Consider the following 22,611-nt stretch of genomic DNA (forward strand, 5'->3'; position numbering starts at 1 on the left):
CTGCTTCCTCCCCTTCCTCCTGACGCCACTCCCTCCCCACCCTTGGCCCCCTCCCCCAGATGCCTACATTTGCTGAAGACTGATATTTGGGGGTACCTTTCTGAAGATTATCCCTATGGTACCTCTAACAGTGGATATCACCTAGTACTTCTCGGGTATTCTGGGGCTGGCAGTTCTACCCTTCTCTTCTGCACTCAAAAAACTGACCTGGATGCTGTACTTTGGCAAGATACTTTGAAGTTTTCTGACCAACACAATGGAGAGAAACTTATTCCTCTTTGGAAACAATATCAGCTAATTAGGTCGTTATGCCACCCAACACCAACAAAGTGGTCCCTGAAGGTTGTTCAGTTCCTATCCTGATGAGTTTTGTTAACCAGTACCATTTGTAACTAGTTGGCCCCTAAAGATACCAGGCTTGGAGGCACTGCCACCTACTGGCTGTTTCTGCAAACAGCACCTTTGTAAGAGTGTGTTGACTCAATACTCTACCCAGAACCCAACAAGAGCACAAGATGCAGATAGAAAATGGAGTGGCAGTAGTGACACTGGATAGGCCAGGTAGTCAGTGCTGCCACTATCCCTCTCTGCCCATGAAATCTTACTTTCCTGGCATTAATAGGTGTCAGCTCTTTAAACGGGCAATACAAATGGCAACTTGGTAGCAAAACTATAAAGGTAAAATGTACAACTAGGATTGTACTAGGATTAATTTGATAGTCTATATATTTTTTCTGATATCTTTACAGTGATTGAATACTGTAGGTAAGAGACAAAACCAAAAATCAAAGCCAGAGTTCTCATTTCCACCTTTGTTGATTACTAGTTTTATAAGATTTAGACATGTATTTAATAAGTTTATTTTTCTCTCCCATAAAATGAGAATGGAGAGGATGGTGATGTACTTCATAGCACTTAATAAAAAAGTTGATTGGAGCTACCAAAGTCTTTTGTTCCATATAATGGAAGCACAAGTCAGGTTACTGTGACCAACAGTATCTTTCATTTCAACAGCTGCATTAATGAGTGTTAATTGCAATTTTTCTCTTAAATTAGATAAAAAGAAATTCTACTGTACAGAGCAGAAAAGCTTCTATTTTGGTTTAGCAATGGGTTACATGTAGTTTGCGAATAATTAAACATTGACTCAAGCAGGTGGGTGTGACAGATCATTTCACTTAAAGAAAACTATCTCATTATTTTGAGATTATCCTACAAAGTACATTTTGTTTCTTTTCTATTAAAAATAATACTTGATTATAGTCATTAGTAATATTTATCCACTGTAGAAAATGCCTCTCTATATATTCATAACCAATCCTCCTTGATTAGCTGCTGGAAAAATGTCACATCTCTCTGGAATCAGCCTAGGGGCCAGGAATGTGGACATATTTTAGTTGGCAAATACACACATGGGAGTGCATTGTCCATGAGAGATGGACAGGGCCTCTGAGCTGAAAGGATAGTTAGGCAATCCTTATAAAGTGATCCACTCTTCTATGCTGGGGATAAACAGCAGGTAGAAAATGACCCAACTCATTAACAACTGGCTTCATGACACAGGAAATGAGGTAGTTATTTTTTTTTAATATAGATAAAACAAATTATGGGACTAAAGTAAATAAGTTCATGGTTTTGTTTTCCCCTTTGATACTAATCTGAGTATATAATTAATAAAAGACTGACTTTAGAAAACTTGCCAAAGTTTTCCAAAATGCCAAGCCAGTGTTGAAAGAACAATACTGGAAATGTCAGCATGATGTCAAAACTGAGCAAAGAGCTAATAAATAAACTCTACCATCTACTTGATCTGCTCAAATCTTCACTGTTTACTTAGTGCCACAAAAAAACCTAAAGCCCTTGAATGGCTCTATTTTTTTTACCAGATATGTTTGTAAACTACATGAATTGTAAAGTCATGAGAATAATAAGCATTCTTCTTGCCCTTTAGTAAAAATAAATCAAGAGTACTCTGGATATCATCAACTATCAGGTTTAAAATACCTAAGCCATTTTTTTCCTTTTAGCTTTCTTTCTCTCATTTTTGATATCCAAACCTTTATAAATAGCAGTGACTGTGAAAATAATTTGGATTTATATATGGCTTGAATAATGTGTTAATCAACAGAAATAATGGGGCCTTTACAAAGACTTGTCATTAGTGGCATAGATAGAAAAGACATTACTAGGTCTTTATAGTCTAAGTATCCTATACTTCAGTTGGATGGATAAAACATGCATGCATGAAGCAAATGCTAAATTGTATTATCCTAAATGTAAGTGCATTACAAATTCTAAAGATGGGTAAGACCACTGTGAGCTAGAATAGACAGAGAAAGTATCACTCTGGAGATGGAATTTGAGCTACTCCTTGAGGAATTATCTGGAAATGAAGATGTGGAAAAGGCAGGAAGAATTTTTATGCTGAGAGAATAGTACAAGGATTTATCAACCTTATACAATTAACATTTGGGGTGTGGATAATTCTTTGTCATGGGGTCTGTCTTATGCATTGTTGGATGTTTAGCAGTATGCCTGGCCTCTACTCACTAGAAGCCAGTGGTAAAACCCCACTACCCAGTTAGGACAATGAAAGACATCTTCAGATATTGGAAATGCCCTCTCAGGGCAACATCACCCCCAATTGAGAGCCACTGGAGTAAACATTGATACCTGGATTTTGGAGGATTTCTTTATAAATCTCAGAATTTATCAAACTCAGAATTATTGACATTTGTGGCTAGGTAACATCATTGTGGGGTCTGTCCTGTACATTATCAGATGTTTAGCAACATTCCTGATCTCAACCTACTAGATGCCAGTAGTACCACCCCGCCCCCTGCATTGTGACCACCAAAAATATCTCCAGACATTGCCAAATGTCCCCTGGAGTGCAAAAATCACACCTATATGAGAACCACTGGGATTTTCAGTAGGAATGGACTTGGCTTCCTCAGGGTTAACTAGAATTGTTTAAACAAAGTACAAGGTATGTGTTAGAAAAGAGTGGAATAAGATTGAATAACTAGGGTGGCCACATGCTGTGTGAGATCTTGGATGCTAGAGCCTGTAATAGGCAGCCAGAGTAGTTCTTAAGCAGGTGTGTTGCAAAATAAAATTGGTGTTTTAAATTTAATCTTGCAGAAGCAAAAGGATAAAGTGCCACCGGGCGAACTGAATACAGGGGCATCAGTTAGAAAGCTGTTATAATAACCAGGTGTAAGTGTTGATGGCCAGAGTTGTAGTGACATCTTTGGAATGGAGACAAGAGAGTAAACTCAAGGGTACTTTGCAGAAAGAAATGATGAGCTTTTGCAATAGATTGAATATTAGAGATGAAGGCAAGGAAAGATCAAATGATGAAACTAGGGTTGCTAGTGGGAAGAAAGATGCAAATGAGATAAATGGGAAGGAGGAGCATTTAATAAGTTTGATTTTACAAATGCTAATTGCAGGCATTTTAGAATTAACATGGGAATGCTGCTGAGAGGTCATGACTGAGTGATGAATTTTGGAGTGTTGAAAACACACAATCCTGAAATCTCTGTGGCTTAATACAATAAAATTTTATTTCTCATTCACATTACACTCCACTGTGGAGTGTGTGGCCCTGGATCTTTTAGGGATCCCGATTTCTTCCATTTTATGGCACTGTCATCTTAAATGGGTGACATCCAACGTGACTGCAGAAGGGTTAAGTCCTAAGGAACTCGTGGGAGATTTTAGAGGCCTTGTGAAGTGCTATGAATTATACTGAGTGGCCAGATTATTATGCTCTCTGAACGCATAATAATCTGGCCACTCAGTGTGTGTATGTGTGTGTGTGTGTGTGTGTGTGTGTGTGTGTGTGTGTGTATTAGAGGCCCAGCGCATGAATTTGTGCATGGGTGGGTTCCGGCCAGCCTGGCCACGGGGAGGGGACATGGGCAGTTGGCCAGCCTGCCTGCTGGTTGAACTCCTGGTCGAGGGACATTTTGCATATTAACCTTTTATTATATAGGATATACACTGAATGGCCAGATTATTATGTGTTCAGAGATCATAATAATCTGGCCACTCAGTGTATTCCTGCCCACATCCCACTGGGGACCCAACTGAACTGGAAAATCTAGTGTTCCAGGAATAGAAAATTTGATTCACACACACACACACACGCGCGCGCGCACACACACACACACACATACACACACACACGAAGAAAACTATAGGGGTGGATGAATTAATTAAGGACATGAAGATTAAGAGTGAAAATTTAAGAGGAAAGAGTTCAAAGAACCCAATAACAAATAGAAGATCCAGCACAGGATTCAGGGATGTTGTTAGAAAGCTTAGAAGAAAACCAGACCTGTATAGGGTGGAAAGTGGCAAGATCAAGGGAGGTAACTTTCTGTAAGACAGAAAAATGTCTGCTTTTGCCAATATCTTGCTTTTGGATACAAAGTTCACAAATCTTACCAAAAAAAAAAAAGTATACATCAATACCCCAGCTCAAACCATCATTAGCTTATCTTTAAAAGCAGTCTGAAACTGAAACCCCTCTGCCTGCCCTTCAATGTGCTGGCCCAGCCTATCTGCCCACGCCTCACCATGCACTTTCCAGGTACCCAGCATATCCTGGTCACTGGGTTGTTCATCCTGAGCCCACCTTCTCTCTCCCATCTTCATGGCTTTGCTTTACATCTTCTTCTACCAATCAAAAGCTTGGCTTTCCTCAAACCCTAAGTCAAATGCCACACCATCCAGGAATAAAGCCTTTTCTGATCTTCCCTATCAACATCAACTTCCCCATAGTCCATCAGCCTTTTGATCTTTCTCATACTTTGGCACATGGGACCATGCATTTTACATCTATCAGTTATATGTTCACTTGACATTCTCCTTAAATAGACCATGGGTTTCTCAAGTATCAAGCAGGGCCATTGGGATGTATAATCCCAGGACAAACCAAACAACACTACAGTCTAGGTCAAGGGCTGGTAAACGTTTTCTGTAAAAGACCACATAGTAAGTATTTTAAGCTTTGTAGGCCACATGTTGTCTGTCATAATACTCAACAGTGCCATTTTAGTTCAAAGCAGCCACAGCCAATATGTAAATGAATGAGTAAGGCTGTGTTCCAAAAAAAAGTTTATTTATAAAACATGTGGTGGGCCAGATTTGATCGACCGGCCAAAATGTGCTCCCAGTGAATGACACTTTCTGGAGCACAGTGTGAAAGGGGTTTCCTGGAGCCTAGTCTGAGAAGTCATAGGAAGAATCGATGTGCATCTTAATTATCCTGATCTCTTCTGCCCCATCTCCCAACAGCACTTAGTACATTGCCTTCCACATAGTAGGCATGCGATGCTTTTCTAAATTAAATATGCCTGGAACTCAGTGAATCATCTTAGCATTTTGAGAGCTTAATTACCTTTGAAAACTATTTTGTAAGATTGTAGTAAAGTAGTTCAGGAAGGGATCACATAAGCCCAAGAATCATAAAAAAGAATGTGTCAGGGAAAGATGTGAGCTGAAAACATCTAAGGATTAGCAGCCAAAGCGAGCAAATCTGACATCAGAGCTGGGTAAAAGCAACAAAAAGGTATTTCAATCCTTAGAGACTAGCACCAAGTGGCATCACACCATATGTAATAGATGTCTCAAAACACCCTCTAAATCCATGTGAATAATGCATTTAATACCAGCACTTCAATGCTGGAAAGATGTTCGTGATTTGGAGGAAACTCAGAGACCAACCAAAATGATTAAGAGACTGAAAGGATCCATTTACGAGCAGCTATAAAAGAAGCCAAATACGTGCTTGGCCTGCTGATGGCCAGAAAGAGATGGGGGTATGTTTTACAAATTACTGAATGTTGTAAACACCAGGATGGGGAGGAATGATGGTCAGCTCTATTGGACTTAGCTCTTGGTATGGACATATCTCAGGCATTGACAAAGTCCTCTCATTATTGGGTCTTAAAACATTTATGGGCCATCTGAATAATATATAACTGGGAATGCTGTGATTGGTAATGTTCTATTATTACAAGAGAATAGGATTACTCCAGAAGAACAAATACAAGACAAATTATTGCTTATTAAGGAAAGAAACATTCCAGGAATGCTAGGTGTACTGAGAGAATTGAAATGTGCTAATAGTCTACTTTTTAAAATATCAAATACACGAAATTGTGGATAATATTATTTGGTGTAGAATTGTTGAAATTAAAGCAGAAAATGGAAAGGTGGCCAAATATTTCCTTCATTCCTTCCTCCTGTCATTCAATCATTTATTTCGTCATCTATCCCACATAGCTAATCCTTACTCACTATTTGTCATGTCCTGTACTGGTGATACAAAGAGTAATACTTCACAGGGCCTGTCAAAAAGAAAAAGCTTACAGGTCTAGTGTTGGGGTCAGGGAATCTGTTAGACTAAGAAGGAACTGCACAGGCTCAATAGAAACAGATAAGGAAGGAAAGAAAAGTGGCCCCTAGCCCAGACTGGAGAAAGTAAGAAGATTAGGGAAGCTTGTCGGGGGAGCTGATATCTGAGCCAGGTCCTGAAAGATTCTGAGAAGTCTATTAATCAGAAAGAATGAGAACAGTATCCCAGGTAAGAAGAGTGGTCATTTACAGTGCTGAAGATGATAAAGTGCTGGACCACTTCACAACTTATGTGAGACTGACAAGTAGTTCAGATTGACTGAGACAAATAGTGTTAGGAATGTGGTAGCCTTAAAAGAACTGGAGAGCATTATGCTAAGTGAAATAAGCCAGTCAGAGAAAGATAAATATCACATGATCTCACTCATTTGTGGAATATAATGAACAACATAAACTGATGAACAAAAACAGATCCAGGGACACAGAAGCATCGATCAGACTGTCAAACCTCAGAGGGAAGATAGGGAAGGGTGGGGGTAAGGGGAAGAGATCAACCAAAGGACTTGTATGCATGCATATAAGCATAACCCAGTGGTCGGCAAACTGCGGCACGCAAGCCACATGCGGCTCTTTGGCCCCTTGAGTGTGGCTCTTCCACAAAATACCACGGCCTGGGCGAGTCTATTTTGAAGAAGGGGTGTTAGAAGAAGTTTAAAAAATATGGCTCTCAAAAGAAATTTCAATCGTTGTACTGTTGATATTTGGCTCTGTTGACTAATGAGTTTGCCAACCACTGGCCTAACCAATGGACACAGACACCAGGCGGGTGAGGGCATGAGTGGGGGGGGCAGTAAGGGGATAAGGACACATATGTAATACCTTAATCAATAAAGAAAAAATTAATTGGAATATATCAGTATTGTAAGTGATTTCTTTTTTCCTTGTTGATTTTTCTGTCTTTTCCAAAATTTCTCCATTAACAAAATCACACCCTTATGTAGCCAAATTGTAAATCTTTATATAGCACTTATTCTGTGCCATACACTATTCTAAGCACTTTGCATATTATTAAGTTATTGTATCCATATAATTCTATAAGACAGGTATTATTATTCAAGATACAGATGAAGAAGGAGGCCAGAGATAGGTTGAACCACTTGGCAAAATTATAGAGACCTTCAGGAACAGAGCAGTGTTTCCTATTGGGGCATCTCACTGTGAAGTCTCTGCTTTTACATCCTCTGTGCTGGTACTAACTTTCTAAGTCAAGAGCCTATTTACATAGCATTTATTCCTATAATTCCAATCTAAAAATTGACCTAACATATAAACATAGTTAAATATTTGAGAGGAAGGATTTTCACAGCCCCCAAATTTATAGTAGCAAAAAATAAAACTAAAAATCACCTAAATGTCTTATACAAATGATTGATCATGGTATGGACCATTATGCAAGCATTGGAAATTATGATTTAGAAGAAAGTTAAATGGCATAGGACAGTGGTCGGCAAACCGCGGCTCGCGAGCCACATGCGGCTCTTTGGCCCCTTGAGTGTGGCTCTTCCACAAAATACCATGGCCTGGGTGAGTCTATTTTGAAGAAGTGGTGTTAGAAGTTTAAGTTTAAAAACTTTGGCTCTCAAAAGAAATTTCAATCATTGTACTGTTGATATTTGGCTCTGTTGACTAATGAGTTTGCTGACCACTGGCATAGGAAATGCTCACTATAAAGGTCAAGGGGAAATGTAAGAAACAAACTGTATAATCCTACTAATGTGTTTGCGTGTGACCGGAAGGAAAATTCACTAGTCAGACTGGGATCTACAATCTTTGCTCTGCCACTTATTAAATTTGTGACCTCAGGTAATAATTTAACCCCTCTGTGCCCCAGTTTCCTCATCAAAATGGGAGAAATATAGTTGTTGTGATGGTTAGAAAATTAATACACGTAAAATACTTAAAACTAGAGGCCCAGTGCATGAAATTAGTGCATGGGTAGGGTCCCTAGGCCTGGCTGGTGATCAGGGCTGGCCGGGGCCTTCCTTTGTTCCACGCTGCCCCCTGGTGATCAGCACATGTCATAGAGAGCCTCAAACTCCTGGTCTCCCGGTCAAATTCCCTGTCTCCCGGTCGAACTCCTGAGGGGACACTTTGCATATTAGCCTTTTATATATATAGATATTGATAGGTAAGAACTCAGTATTAGTTATAAAAAAAATGCATGCATATAAGCATAACCAATGGACATAGGCACTAGGAGGGTGGGGGCATATGCTGGTGGGTTGGGGTGGCCAATGGAGAAAAAAGGAGACATATGTAATACTATATATAATACTTTAAACAATGAAAAATTTTAAAAAATAAAGTAAAAATAAAACAAAATATTTTTTAAAAGTTAGGACTAAATAGTACACATTCAGCCGGCAGTTTTATAAGCATCTTTTGAAGTCTAGGGTCCAATATACTACAACTTTATGTAGTTATTTTCACCCTTACATTTAACAAATAATTGAAAGTTAAGTAATATGAGGGGCACTTTCCATTGCAAGTAAAAAGTACTTTTCTTGAAAATCTGCTTTATTAAATTGTAAGATGTAGTAAATACTCAAACAACCACTGAAGGGTTATAAAAGTGTTCTTTTTAACCAGATACTTTCCCCAAGGCTAGAGCCCTGATGTTTTATTTTGGTTCAATATCCTTAAATTGTGATAGTTTGAAACTATTTAAGAAATGTGTTTTCATGCCAGTTAGGGCCAACAGATGGATGAAAATTAAAAATTGGTTTTTAAAGGGCCCAAGACCATAGTTTATTTCTCATCCAAATTATGGAGTGATCTTAATATTTGTTTTTAAATGTTAAGAAAAAAGCCCTGATCGGTTTGGCTCAGTGGATGGAGCCTTGGCCTGCAGACTGAAAGGTCCCAGGTTTGATTCCAGTCAGGGGCATGTGCCTTGGTTGCAGGCACATCCCCAGTGGGGGGTGTGCAGGAGGCAGCTGATCGATGTTTCTCTCTCATCGATGTTTCTAACTCTCTATCCCTCTCCCTTCCTCTCTCTGTAAAAAATCAATAAAATATATTTTTTTAAAAATAAGTCAATGTTAAGAAAAAAATAGAAGAAAATGAGCAGTTTTGAGAATAGCGTCCACTCTATTTTCCTCAATGTTTTGGTTTTATGTCTACTTTCTTAATTAAGAAAATTCTTTGGAGCTGTTCTCAAGGATGAGGCTACTTGAACAGATGGGCTACACTGAGAAAGATGGAAGAGGGGCTCAGGACATTGAGGGTGGGGTGTGTGACTTCCACTGCTCTGCCCAGCATCCACAAATGAGGTTATTCTGCTCACAACATTAGGAACAGGGTTCCTCACAAGCTGTCATGGACTCTCTCTATCTGTCTCTCTCAGGTCTCCTATGTCAAAGCGATTGACATCTGGATGGCAGTGTGCCTTCTGTTCGTGTTTGCCGCCTTACTGGAATATGCAGCAGTGAACTTTGTCTCCAGGCAACACAAGGAGTTCCTGCGGCTCAGAAGACGACAGAAGAGGCAGAATAAGGTACAGTTGAGCCTCAGGCAGCTAGTCAGGTAGTGCTTGAGGTGGTGAACCAGACAATATAATTCAGAAAACACAAGAACATATAATGAGCAAGAAACTACGGTTAATTTTTGTTCTGCTCTGCCCTACTATACTGAATTACTGCTCAGGTTAGTCATTTACAGCTGGGGCAAGGTTGTCATGCTTAGCAAATAAAAATACAGGCATACAGCTAAACTTGATTTTCAGATAAACAATAAACACTATTATATACATACATATATATATATATATATATATATATATATATATATATATATATATATATATCATATATATATATCCCAAATATTACATGGGGCATACTTATATAGTGAAACCTTGGTTCTCGAACTTAAGTTGTTCCAGAATGCTGTTCGAGAAGTGATTTGTTTGAAAACCAAATCATTTTTCCCCTTTAGAAATCATGTAAATTGAATTAATCCATTCCAGACCCCCAAATGATTTCCTGTTTTAACCTTTCTTATATATAGCACATGTCTGGTGTACTGCTTAATCTATAGATAAATACTTGTTTGTTTTTTTGTTTTGTTTTTAATTTATTGAACCACCCGCTACTAGCCTTAACAAATCACTTTCAGCACTTGTTCCAGGGGTGTCTCTCAGGTCAGCATGCAGCATCTTTGCTTGTTCACATGTCGTTGCCTCTGAAATGCTGTCACAGGGCTAATTGCTTTTCCTTTATCCAAATCAACAACAGTTTTTCTACTTCTTCAATTGCCTGTGATCATTGCTTCTTTCACACCCTTAGCAACATTAGCACTCTTGATGGCCTCTCTGTTTTAAAATTATGCTAATATTCTATTTCACCAACAACAAAAGCATTCTCTCTTATGTTTGTTTTCTGAGAGATGCTTTTTGTCATGCTGAGGTATCACCATGAGAGGGTTATCAGCTCAAAAACTGAAGTTTTGTTCCACAACCTAGACATTTTTTCTGTGAACAACTTCATCAAAAACCAAATTGTTCAAGATGGGAGATGTTCAAGAATTGAGATTTGACTGTATTAATAAATTATTCATTGTTTATCTATAATTCAAATTTAACTAGGAGCCCGGTGTTTTAGCTGACAATTCTGACTGGAGATATATACTTAATCTGACAAAATTACTTTAAAATCATGTTTTGAACACTGATAATTGTATGTATGTGTATGTGGAACTTTGTGCTATAAGTTCTTTATCTTTTTCATCAATTGCTCTGACTTTATGTAAATAAGGTTCCAACCCATGTTGATTGCAACTTGATAAATCCAGTCACATGGATTTCATCATCTCAACTTAAACTTTAATGCAGAAACCTGAACTTTATCCAGAGGATTGAGATTTGAAATACATGGCTCAAAATATCCAGTTCAGTGGTTCCCAAACAACTTGCCTGCACATTAGATAACCCCAGTAATGTTTCAAAAGTCCCAAACCTTGCCCATGCCCCATACCAATTAAATCCCAGTCTTGGGATGAAGCACAGCAGTCAGTATTTCTGAAGCCCCCTCCCCACCCCAGTAACTGCAGTGTGTGAACACCTTTGAGCAGCACCGCTTTGGTTTATAAGCCAATTTTATATAGGACAACAGAAGGTTCGCAGTTTTCAGTTTCAAGTTCTGGGACAGAAACATGCCCTTCGGTAAGGAGAATGCTAGTGCCTGTGGTAATATCACTAGAGAACGAAAATTAAAATTTTATATACAGGAGATAAGAGATATTTTTCAAAATCCCCCCTGCCCCCAATCAACAAATTAAACCTGCTGGTAAAGCCATAATTATATGCTACCCTATCAGAGCAAAACCAAAAATGGTTCATTGTCAAGCTTAATGCTTCCAGATCTAGATGTAAAATTGAGCATCTGTTATGGTTTACATGTTGCTTAGGCTGTGGAGCTTATATGTGTATGAGCTCACTGAGTCCCACCTGCATCTACAAAATGTTTCCTGCACATACTCTGGACTCGTATCCTGCTGGCTGCCATGTCTCTTTCTCTTCCCTACCTCTCAGGAATATTCTGTTCTGCCACAGCCTAAGGAAACACACACACACACACACACACACACACACACACACACACACCCTTCTATACATTGTTGAATATCAAGCCTTTCTCAATTTTCTCCTCCCTGCCTCCCTGTGATAACCATTTCTTCAACCTCATCCACAGGAGTCTAGCACAAAGTGACACAAGTTTGATGTCACTTGTGCTACCCAGGAAATTTTATTAGAATGTGAGGATACTTCAGCACATAAGCAGTATTCTCAGAATTTCCTGGCATAGCATAGTAGGTGGCCATTGACTGCATGTTCTCCTAGACCAGAGATAGAAAATTAATTTCATTTTGCTTCTCATATCTGAATAATTGAAATGCTATGGGGAGGAATCTTAGGCTGTATCTGTACCTAATCTTATCATAAGAATCACCTGGAGTGCTTGTTAAAAGTACAGATTCTTGTGTTCCACCCTCAACCTTATGAATCAGAGTCTACAGGGAGGTCACTAAATTACTGTGGTATTTTTCACCAGAGTCCTGGTGAGTCTTATTATGATAAAGATAGTTTGGAGAAAGTTGAGCAGTATTAGAGCAGGCAGTAGCAAATGAGAAAGGCAAAGCAGTAGAAGATGAGGTTGGAGAAATAGCTAATTTCAGGTTCATATAGGTCTTTGCAGACCAGTGTAAAGGAACGAATTTTATTCTAACTGATAAAAATCCATTGGTTAGTTTCAACATACCAAGTGTCAGGTTATTGCATAGATAGTCTGTGGGGGCAAGAGTAACAGCAGCACATCAGTTAGGAGGCCATTGTAGAAATATAGATGAGAGGTGTTGGTGGCTTTGACTATGGTGTTGGTCAGGAGTATAGAGCCAAGTGGTCAGATTCAAGATCCATGCATTCGTTCTACAAATATTTGCTTCCTACTATGTGCCAGGCAATGTCCACAGCCTTAGAATACATTGTTGAACAGGACAAAGTGCAATCCCTTGATGAAACTTACATTCTAGTGGTTTATCCTTTGGGGGCAAAACCAATAGGTCATACTGATGCATTTGATGTGGGAAGGTGAGGAAATGAGTAATATGGCTCAGATAGTTGGATTAAGCAACTGTGTGGGCAGTGTTACTATTTAGGATGGGGACTATTGTTACAGAAGCAGATTTGGGGTAGAACTCAAAAGTCATATTTTGATGCTGTTAAATTTAGATGCCTGTGAGACATACCAGTAGAGTTGGAAAGTAATTAAATATATGTAGCATCTCTAAGGAGTCTCTCTTTAATGCCCACTACTATCAGCCATTTCAAGTATCCTCCTTGCGATGCCTGAACAATCATCTCCTTTTCCTCCTTCCTCAAACCCAGCTCCATTGGAGCCTCTGAAGTTCAGGTCTTTCAATTTCATTGCTGATTTCCCCTATCACTGCTGTTATCTATCAGCTTCCAGCCACATTCCTTATTAATGACTTTAGCACCTTTTTCACTATCAACCCAACACTCTTATTAACTTTACCTTTCCTGGAGGGTCTTCAATATCCATATAAATAATTTACCCCAGCTTTGGCTTCCCAATTCCTGGATTGCCTTGTTGTCAATTTTTCCTGTATTCGCCTTTAGCCATATACTCATATGGTTATAATCACTGGTTTGTTTTCTTTTAAAAATATTTGAGAAATCCAAGCTTATATGGTTTATATGGAGATGTTCTTCAATTTGACTGTGTATATCAAAATGGCTATTCAAAATATGAAGTTTAATTAACAAAGTTAAGACTTGAGGGAAAGATGGAAAGCAAAACAAATCATGCTTGACCTTTGCAGTCAAGGCAGTTATTGTCATTAACGATTAAATTTTGAAAAAAAAAAAAAGAGCAGGAGACATTTCCAATTATTTGTCCCTTAGGAAATGGCATCTTTTTCTCTAAGGTAGTGCTTTTAAAGTTTTCTGAGTCTGAACCACGGTAAGAAAAAAAATAGTAACAAGAGCTAACACTGCTTGAGTACTTGCTATATGCCAGGCACTTTTCCAGGCACCTCCCATCATAGTAATTGACTTAATCCCCACAACAACTGTGTGGTAGTGTGATCATAGAGCCTAATTTACCATGACACATACTGGTTTTGCCTATTTTCTTGATGCCTTGTGTGATTTAGCATTGTCCTGGATTACTCATTTTAAACCAATCACTTATATTAACACTTGCATTAAAATAAACTGAGATGGGTTTTTTGACCTCCACTTTGTACATCTGGTTTCTGTCATGCAGTGATCTTCAGGTGTGGGAGTATGCATACGTAGTGCACAAGTTCTCACTTTAACATGTGGTGAAATCTAGAAAATAGCTATAATTGTCCTTGGCCTCTGTGGCTCTTTCCAGAGCAATGTCATAACTGATACTCTCTCCAGGACAGATCAAAGGGCCTTGCTGATATAACACAGTACACTCAGACACAAGAGGCTGGGGATAAATGATTCTTTTTCTTGGTCTCTGTCAATGGTGGGACTCTCCTGTCCTGCTGGCCACTTTAGGTACCAGCTTTGATCCATGATAGAACATGCAAAATCCATTAAACCACTAGCCCACCACTCAGTGGGGTCAGTGAAAAACATGGAAAATTCCATGAACATGAAACGAAATAGAGGCTAAACAGTCTTGCTGTTGAACATCTGAATGTTCATGATTGAATGGTTTTGTCATTTTTGCATGATATAAATCTGTAACTGTTTTACTGTTTGATAGTGCTTTTTAATTTTGCAATAATTAACATTATAAAGCTGTATTGTCTGTTAGTGACACTTTCCACTATCAAAATTGTCCTTGTTTGGATAAAGTAAGTGGCCATCCTGCCAAAAATGAAGGCAGTGTTCTTATCTCCATTTTACAGATGAGGGAACTAAAGCAAAGCCAGGTTAAGTAAAATGCCCAAAGCCACATATGCGGGCAGTCTGGCTCCAGCATGTCCCTCACCATAACTGAGCTGAGCTCACATTTTACATCTTACATTATTATGATCCATTCTCTCATTCTCTCTCCCTCTCCCTCCCTCTCCCTCCCTCTCTCCCTCCCTCTCTCCCTCCCCCTTCTCTCTCTCCCTTCTCTCTCTCCCTCTAATGCACTCTAATAGTCTATATTCTGTTGTATGTGTTTTTTTAAATACTGGCCATCAGGGATGAGATTAGGTAAGGCAAGTGAGGTAAGACACACAAGTGCAGGGTCAGATCCTGTTTTTATTTAAAATTGATATTTTCTCACCACAGATTTTTGCATTAATGATGATTTTTTAAAATATTGCATTAAATATTTATCTGGAGTACTGGGGTTTTGACATCTATTAAATTTTGCACCTCGTCCTAGTTCCAGCCCAGCTGGTCATGAACCACTGAATTTTCACAGACCCTAACAAATTGTAGCCTAAGTTAAAAACAAAACAACAACAACAACAAAAAACAACAACACACAAAATCAAACACCACCACTACCATTTAAAAATGTTTAATATTCCCAATGAAAAAAGTCAACTCTAACTTTCTACTGGGAAACTGACCTCCACAATACAATATAGGTTGATTCTTTAGCAGGTATTAGTAACACAAAGAGCAGATTACTTCCACAAATGACATTGGCATTCGGATTTATTTAAGGAAGATATATATTGAGAAAACGCCTGATATTACACTTACATGCATGGGAAGAGTGCCTGGTGTTTACTGAACAATCAAGTTATGAAACAGGGTCACTTTCAAGGAGGGGCCAGGCAAGTTGAGACTCGGTGCATTGGCTTTGATTATCTTTTCTACATCTCAAAAAGCAGTCCCTGTCAATTTTATCAAAGTAGAGTTTCTTAGAATCAATCAAGTCAAGATGTCACTGATAAAACTAGCCAATCCCTATGGTTTGGCCAACCTCAGCTTATTAGAAGCTGATGTCCCAGGTCTGTGTGGTAAAATCCTATTTTTGTGTGTTCCCCTCAGCTCCAATAAGACATTTTCATACTGTGTGATGTTATAGCAACTTCCCCACAAGAACTTTAAAGCCTCACATGCCTTTCTCCTTTTCCTTTTATATCTGGCCACACCCTAACTGACTTCTGGCAGTGTGCCTGATTTCAGGCAGTTCCAGCTGCCCACATAGCCTTTCTTTATTTTCAGTGACTAAACGGACATTGTGGCTTCTTGAGAACATGGTTATGACTTTTAGGCCACCTAGTGATAAGCCACCATTTAAAATGATTGATGTTAACACACTATTTAAACTTCAATCTCCCATCTTTGGCTTCCCAATTCCTGGACTGCCTTGATGGGAAGAAAATATGAGCCCTCTTAACTTGATTAGACAACAGGTTAAGAAAGGGAGACCCTGATCAAATTGTCTCAGGTGATGATAACTTGGGAAAGCAGGAATTCAGTACTCAATTTTTTGCATGATTTTTCTCTCCCTTTCCCATCTATTCTATCCTTTTAATCTTAGCTAAATTGTTAATTCTTCAAAAAATAATTTCCTGATCCTACACAGGCTTAAATAATCCCACTCATTCAAGCACCCACAGTATCTAATTTGTTCCTATTTATAACTTCTGTTACTTCTACCCATTTGTTGTACATGATTATAAAATTGAAATGATATTGGGAGACATTATTTAGAACACTTTACCTACTAATATCTGAATCCTGCTTTCAACAGATCATCTTCCATTGACCTGTTGGAGGGAAATAAACTTAAAAAGACAATGAACTACCTTATTTTTATGAAGGTGTCAGCCTCAAACCCCAATGTAATGTCACAGGAGGAGACGTACTTAGAAGAAGCCCTTGTCCCTCCACTGGGTAGGTCCAAAAGCCCTGAACTATTTTCTTCCCAATGTTCCAAGGAGTCACCAAGCCCCAATGATGAAGATAAGAGGACAAGGACCCAGAGCAAATGGTCACCTGGGAGTGGCTTATTTAAATGCATGGGGTCCTGGAATGTCCCCAGTTAGACTGGCACTCCTCCTCCTTAGGGGTAAAAATATCATCCTCTCTTCCTGGAGACATCCCTCAAACATTTCAGGATGGTGAGCTGGTAGGTAGTCTCAATTCTTCTGTATAAATAGAACTAGTCCTTCCTATGATATGGCTTACAGCACACTGGTCACCCTTTCTCTAGTTTGCTAGTGAACATCTTGAAGTATGACTTACAGAATCTGAAAGAGTTACATGATCAACATGTAACACAGTTAAGCAGTAACATCCCCTGCCTTTATGTGTAATTTTTAATAGAGCATTAAATTACAGTATTGCTTTTAAGTACTCATATTCCATTATTGGCTCATTCTGAACTTGCTAATGCTTGTTAATTTCCCAAGTCTTTTTGTCCTATTATTAATATGATTGGCTATATTAACATGCTTGTGGGGCGGGCGGGGGGGGGGGATTCTAACCTAAATAAAGGACTAGATTTATTCCTGTAAATTCTCCCCTCGTATTTGGCCCATGTTCTAGATTGTATCAATTTTTCTGATACTTATTTAGAAAAATACTAGCTTTGTAACATTGACAAATAGGTGTCAACACCCTTCAGCCAAAGATCACAGGAATCAAGCTTGCATATAGTTAAACAAGTTGGGTTTACTGCTCTTTGTAGTGTGAAAGAAGGCACACCATCGGGCTCCATGGAGAGGGTGCCTCTGTAAATTGGGTGATTTAAGAAGAAAGTCTAAGGAAGCAGGGGTTTGCTCTAGATTGGATGCTGTCAGAAAGCAGGGAATATTCTAAGACTGAGTATCTCAATAAATCTTATCTATAAGAGGGCAGACTAGATAGAGAAGAAAACTATAATTTGTAAATAAGCAGCACTAATTTTAACCAAAAGGAAGATGTTTAGCATTTTGTGGATGGCATAGAGACCTTGTTTTTGCCTGTGCTTGGACAAAATTATGAAGTGGCCTTGTTGTGTTTCACTTTATCATGGTCACAATTAACCTTGTCTGAGGTTGGTATTCTGTGAGATGACTTAAAATTTTGGAATTGTGGTTTTCGCGTCCTAAAATGAGAGGCTAAGCTACAAAAATTAAAATGGAGGCCCTATCATTTACCAGTTCTGTGATCTCGGCAGGTTACTTAAAAAACACTTCTCTGTGCCTCAATTTTCTCATCTGTAAAATGGAGTTAACAGTATTAACTTCATAGAATTGTGGTGAGAATAAAATGAGTCCCATGGATAAAGCTCATAAAATAGGTCCTGGCACATGGAATGGAAAGTTCCATGTTTAGTGATTGCTCATTTTAGTATGTACTTTTTCCACCAGAAAAGTATGTAGCAGATGATGGGTCACAAAGTTATTGTTCAATTTATTGGGGAACATGTTCTACAAATTAAAATCAAGTATATTAGAATAGCTGCAATAATAGGCTGCCTACATACATCATCCCCTATTTTTACTCCTCTTTTTCCCACAAAGAGAAATTAGATTGCACAGCAAGATGTGACCCATGTACAGCTATTTTTATAATCATATGATTGAAATAATGAGTTCGTGCTTTTACTCTACAGCGTCTAAACAACAGAAGTGGGAAGAATTAGGGGCAAACTGAAATCTCATTTTACCTCTCACTGATTCTGACTTTGGCTGATGTACATCTTAAGTACAAGAGCACTTTTCCCAAAAGTAGAAAACCCATTAAGACCCTTCCAACTCAATTAGAATGTAAACTGACTTTGAAAGAAGGCTGTTGCAATGCAGATGTTACTACCACTAAGTCTAATCAACCGAACAAATCTAAGCAAATGAGGAACCCACAGAACTATAATCAAAGGAGGGTCAAGCTTTGAGAATCTTGCTAAAAGTCTTTCACCTTTTTCTCTTCTCCTCCTCCAAACACTTAGAGCAGTAGTTCTTAACCTGGGTGATTCTGCCCAACAAGGACATGGAGCAAGATATGTTTTGTTGTCACATCTAGCAAGGGTGCTACTGGCATCTAGTGGGTAGAAGCCAAGGATGGTGCTAAACATCCTATAATGTACAGGGCAGCCCCCACCACAAACAATTATCCAGTCCTAAGTGTTGATAGTGCTACCATGGAGAAAACCCTCCTTTATAACACTGTTAGGCTATACTTCTCTTTTTTTTTTTTAGGCTATACTTCTCAATATGAAATTGTCTTACTTTTTTCTTGTATGCAAATTGTATCTCCCTTGCAAACACTGCTCACTAAAATCCAGGAGAATGCTTTCAGTTTTGATGACCTCAGTCAGAGTCAATTCCTGCATGTTCATATGTAGGTAGAGCACATTGGGTGATGGCCAGCTGTCTTTCTCTTACATTAGAAAAAAGCAAATTCTATCCAGCAGCCTATTTTTGAAAATTTGATTTATTTATTCAAATTCACACTCAACTGAGTACAAATGAAAACTAAATCTGATTGGCTTCATTCATTAAGTAAAGTCAAAAATCATGTGGATGTACACACCATGTGCCCTACCTATGATCTCTTATGTTATACATAGCTTCATGCATGAAGTAAGGCAGAGCCCAAATCTGGGAAATATTAGGTTCAGACTCTGAATTAATATCCAGATTGTGGGAGAGGAAGATGCTTGTATGTGTGTAGGAAAAATTAAATTCTTCATCACACCTATTTAGGAAATACACTGTGGTGTGAAGAGTCATAATGAAAGCTTATTTTTAGTATTGACACCTAAACATGTGCGATTGAACAGGCACACACAATGATGCTTAGTGTTAAAGAAAAAGGGAAGGCGTTTGTTGATTTGTTGATGATAGCCATTCTGACAGGTGTGAGATGGTACCGCATTGTTGTTTTGATTTGCATCTCTCGGATAATTAGTGACGTTGAGCATGTTTTCATGTGTCTCTTGGCCTTCCTTCTGTCTTCTTTTGAAAAGATTCTATTTAGGTCTGTTGCCCATTTTTTTATTGTATCATTTATCTTCCTTTTATTAAGTTGTATAAGCTGCCTGTAGATGTTGGAGATTAAACCTTTATCAGTGATGCCATTTGCAAATATGTTCTCCCATGCAGTGGGCCTTCTTGTTGTTTTGTTGATGGTTTCTTTTGCTGTGAAAAAGCTTTTTATTTTGATGTAAACGACAAGTGTTGGCGAGGATGCGGAGAAAAAGGAACCCTCGTGCACTGCTGGTGGGATTGCAGACTGGTGCAGCCACTGTGGAGAACAGTATGGAGTTTCCTCAAAAAACTGAAAATGGAACTCCCATTTGACCCAGTAATCCCACTCCTGGGAATATATCCGAAGAAACTAGAAACACCAATTAGAAAGGATATATGCACCCCTATGTTCATAGCAGCGCAATTCACCATAGCTAAGATTTGGAAACAGCCTAGGTGCCCGTCAGCAGATGACTGGATCAGAAAACTGTGGTACATCTACACAATGGAATACTATGCTGCCATAAAAAAGAAGGAATTCTCATCATTTGCAGCAACCTGGGAGGAATTGGAGAACATTATGTTAAGTGAAATAAGTCAGTCAATGAAAGAAAAATACCACATGATCTCACTCATTTATGGATAATAAAGAACATTATAAACTTGAACAAAAAGATAGATACAGAGACAGTAAAGCATCAAACAGACTGTCAAATTACAAGGGGAAGGTTAGGGAGAGGTGGGGGAGATAAGAGATCAATCAAAGGACTTGTATGCATGCATATAAGCATAACCAATGGATGCAAAACTCTGGGGGGTGGGGGCATATATGGGAGTGGGGTGTGGGGAGGGCAATGGTAAGATATGTACACATATAATACCTTAATAAAAAAATTGAAAAAAAAAAAAAAAAAAAAGAAAAAGGGAAGGCAGTAGGACAGTGTTAAATAAGAACAACAATTTCATCCATTCCAGAAAGAACCCAGTAGGAATTTTATATTGAGTTGGCTACTAATACTGGGAGAATGCACATAAGAATCCTCCACTAGTTAGACTAGCAATAAATACAGGAACTGAGAATCTATACTAATAATAGAGGAATATTCAAATTGCCCAGGACGCCATCACAGTAACAGTAACAACCAAACAGCAGGCTGCATGGGGCGACAAGGCCAGAAGGGGGGTTAGTGAGGGATGAGCAAACAAATGAACATCAGGCTGCATGGGGCAACCAGACTGTCAGGGGGGGAAGTTGGAGGTGACCAGGCCAGCAGGGGGGGGGCAGTTGGGGGCAACCAGGCTGGCGGGGGAGGGAGCAGTTAGGGGCAACCAGGCCAGTGGGCAGGCATTTGGGGGTGACCAGGCCAGTAGGGGGGCAGTGAGGAGTAACCAGGCTGGCAGGGGGGCAGTTAGGGATGACCAGGCCAGCAGAGGGTGGCAGTTGGGGCAACCAGGCCAGCAGGGGGGGGCAGTAAGGAGTGACCAGGCCAGCGGGGGGGGGGGCGCATTTAGGGGCAAAAAGGCCAGCAGAGGGGGGCAGTTGGGGGTGACCAGGCCAGTGAGGGGGGCAGTTTGGGGCAACCAGGCTGGTAGGGGGGGAATTTAGGGGCAATCAGGTAGGCAGGCAGGTGAGCAGTTAGGAGCCAGCAGTCCTGGATTGTGAGAGGGATGTCCGACTGCTGGTTTAGGCCTGATCGGGGATTAGGCCTAAACCGGCAGTTGGACATCCCCTGAGGGGTCCCGGATTGGAGAGGGTGCAGGCTGGGCTGAGGGGACCTCCTCCCCCTGTGCACGAATTTCATGCACTGGGTCTCTAGTATCAATAATAAATGCCCTTGTCCAGTTGCAGACTGCAACAGTCAAAATACTGGCACTGCTGCATGGACTACATCTTGATCTTTCTACTCTAGATCAATACTTCCCAAAGTGGTACACAAAAGAATCACCTGGAGGCCTAGGTAAAACAAAGGTTCATAGGCCCCAGCCCAAGAAAGCCTGATTCAGTAGGTCAGAGTCTGAGATTTGACTTTTCCAAGAAGCAGGTGCCAGGTGATGATGATACTGCTAGTCCAGAGAACCACACTTTGATTAGCGAGGGTCCGGAGGACTCCTAAAATGTGGCCTTCAGTAAAAACAGTGCTATGATTACTTCAGACCTTTGCTATAAATGTGTCCATAGTCATGTCCAGGAATGATTCCCACTGTGGAATCATTAACCATAATGATTCCACAGTGGGAAACAAGCCATTGAAGGATTAACCAAGAGAAAAGAAAGTACTCTAAAGACATTTCTTATAGACTAGAAATCCTTACAGATCTTCTTCCTTCTCCTTAGAAAGGAAACTCCATAATTTTAGGTTTGTTTTTTTTTCTCTTTCAAGAAGAATATAGTGAAATGGTATGTGCTCTCTTTTTTTCACTTAGCATTTTTTCATATTCTGCCACATGTTTGCACAAGGTGTTTAAAGAGATTTCATAGGTCATTAACTAAGGTAACAACTGCTTTCTTAGCAAGCAGAATGTTGAAGAGGTAGTAACTTCTTCCCTGGGGAAGTAAAGGCATGTTTGTTTGTGTTTTGTCTTAAAGGTTGAGGGGTTTAGATGAGGATTTAACAGGCCTGTGTAGATTAAGAATTTGGATTTAATTGTGAAATCCAGCAAGAATAAATAAATGTCATGGTACTTTGTAATTGCCCTATACCACCAGGATAGAAAGCTGGTGTTTATTAGGGACATTGTGGCCTGAAACATTTTTAAGGTGTTTTTCTTCCAAACTTGTTC

General features: G+C 39.4%; 1 protein-coding gene across 2 annotated transcripts in view; it reads left to right on the forward strand.

Annotated features, from left to right (window-relative positions):
* GLRA2 (glycine receptor alpha 2) overlaps window positions 1-22,611 on the forward strand; it is a gene marked incomplete at its 5' end in the record, with an annotated part of 172,052 nt that overhangs the window by 126,887 nt on the left and 22,554 nt on the right. For both annotated transcript variants that reach the window (XM_079764459.1, XM_079764458.1), the window contains one exon: window positions 9,776-9,925. In XM_079764459.1, the coding sequence (XP_079620585.1) occupies window positions 9,776-9,925 (150 nt within the window). The remainder of the gene's footprint in view (window positions 1-9,775; window positions 9,926-22,611) is intronic.

Source organism: Cnephaeus nilssonii (genome assembly GCF_951640355.1).
Source record: "Cnephaeus nilssonii genome assembly, chromosome: X".
In the NCBI taxonomy this organism is placed as follows: Eukaryota; Metazoa; Chordata; class Mammalia; order Chiroptera; family Vespertilionidae; genus Cnephaeus; species Cnephaeus nilssonii.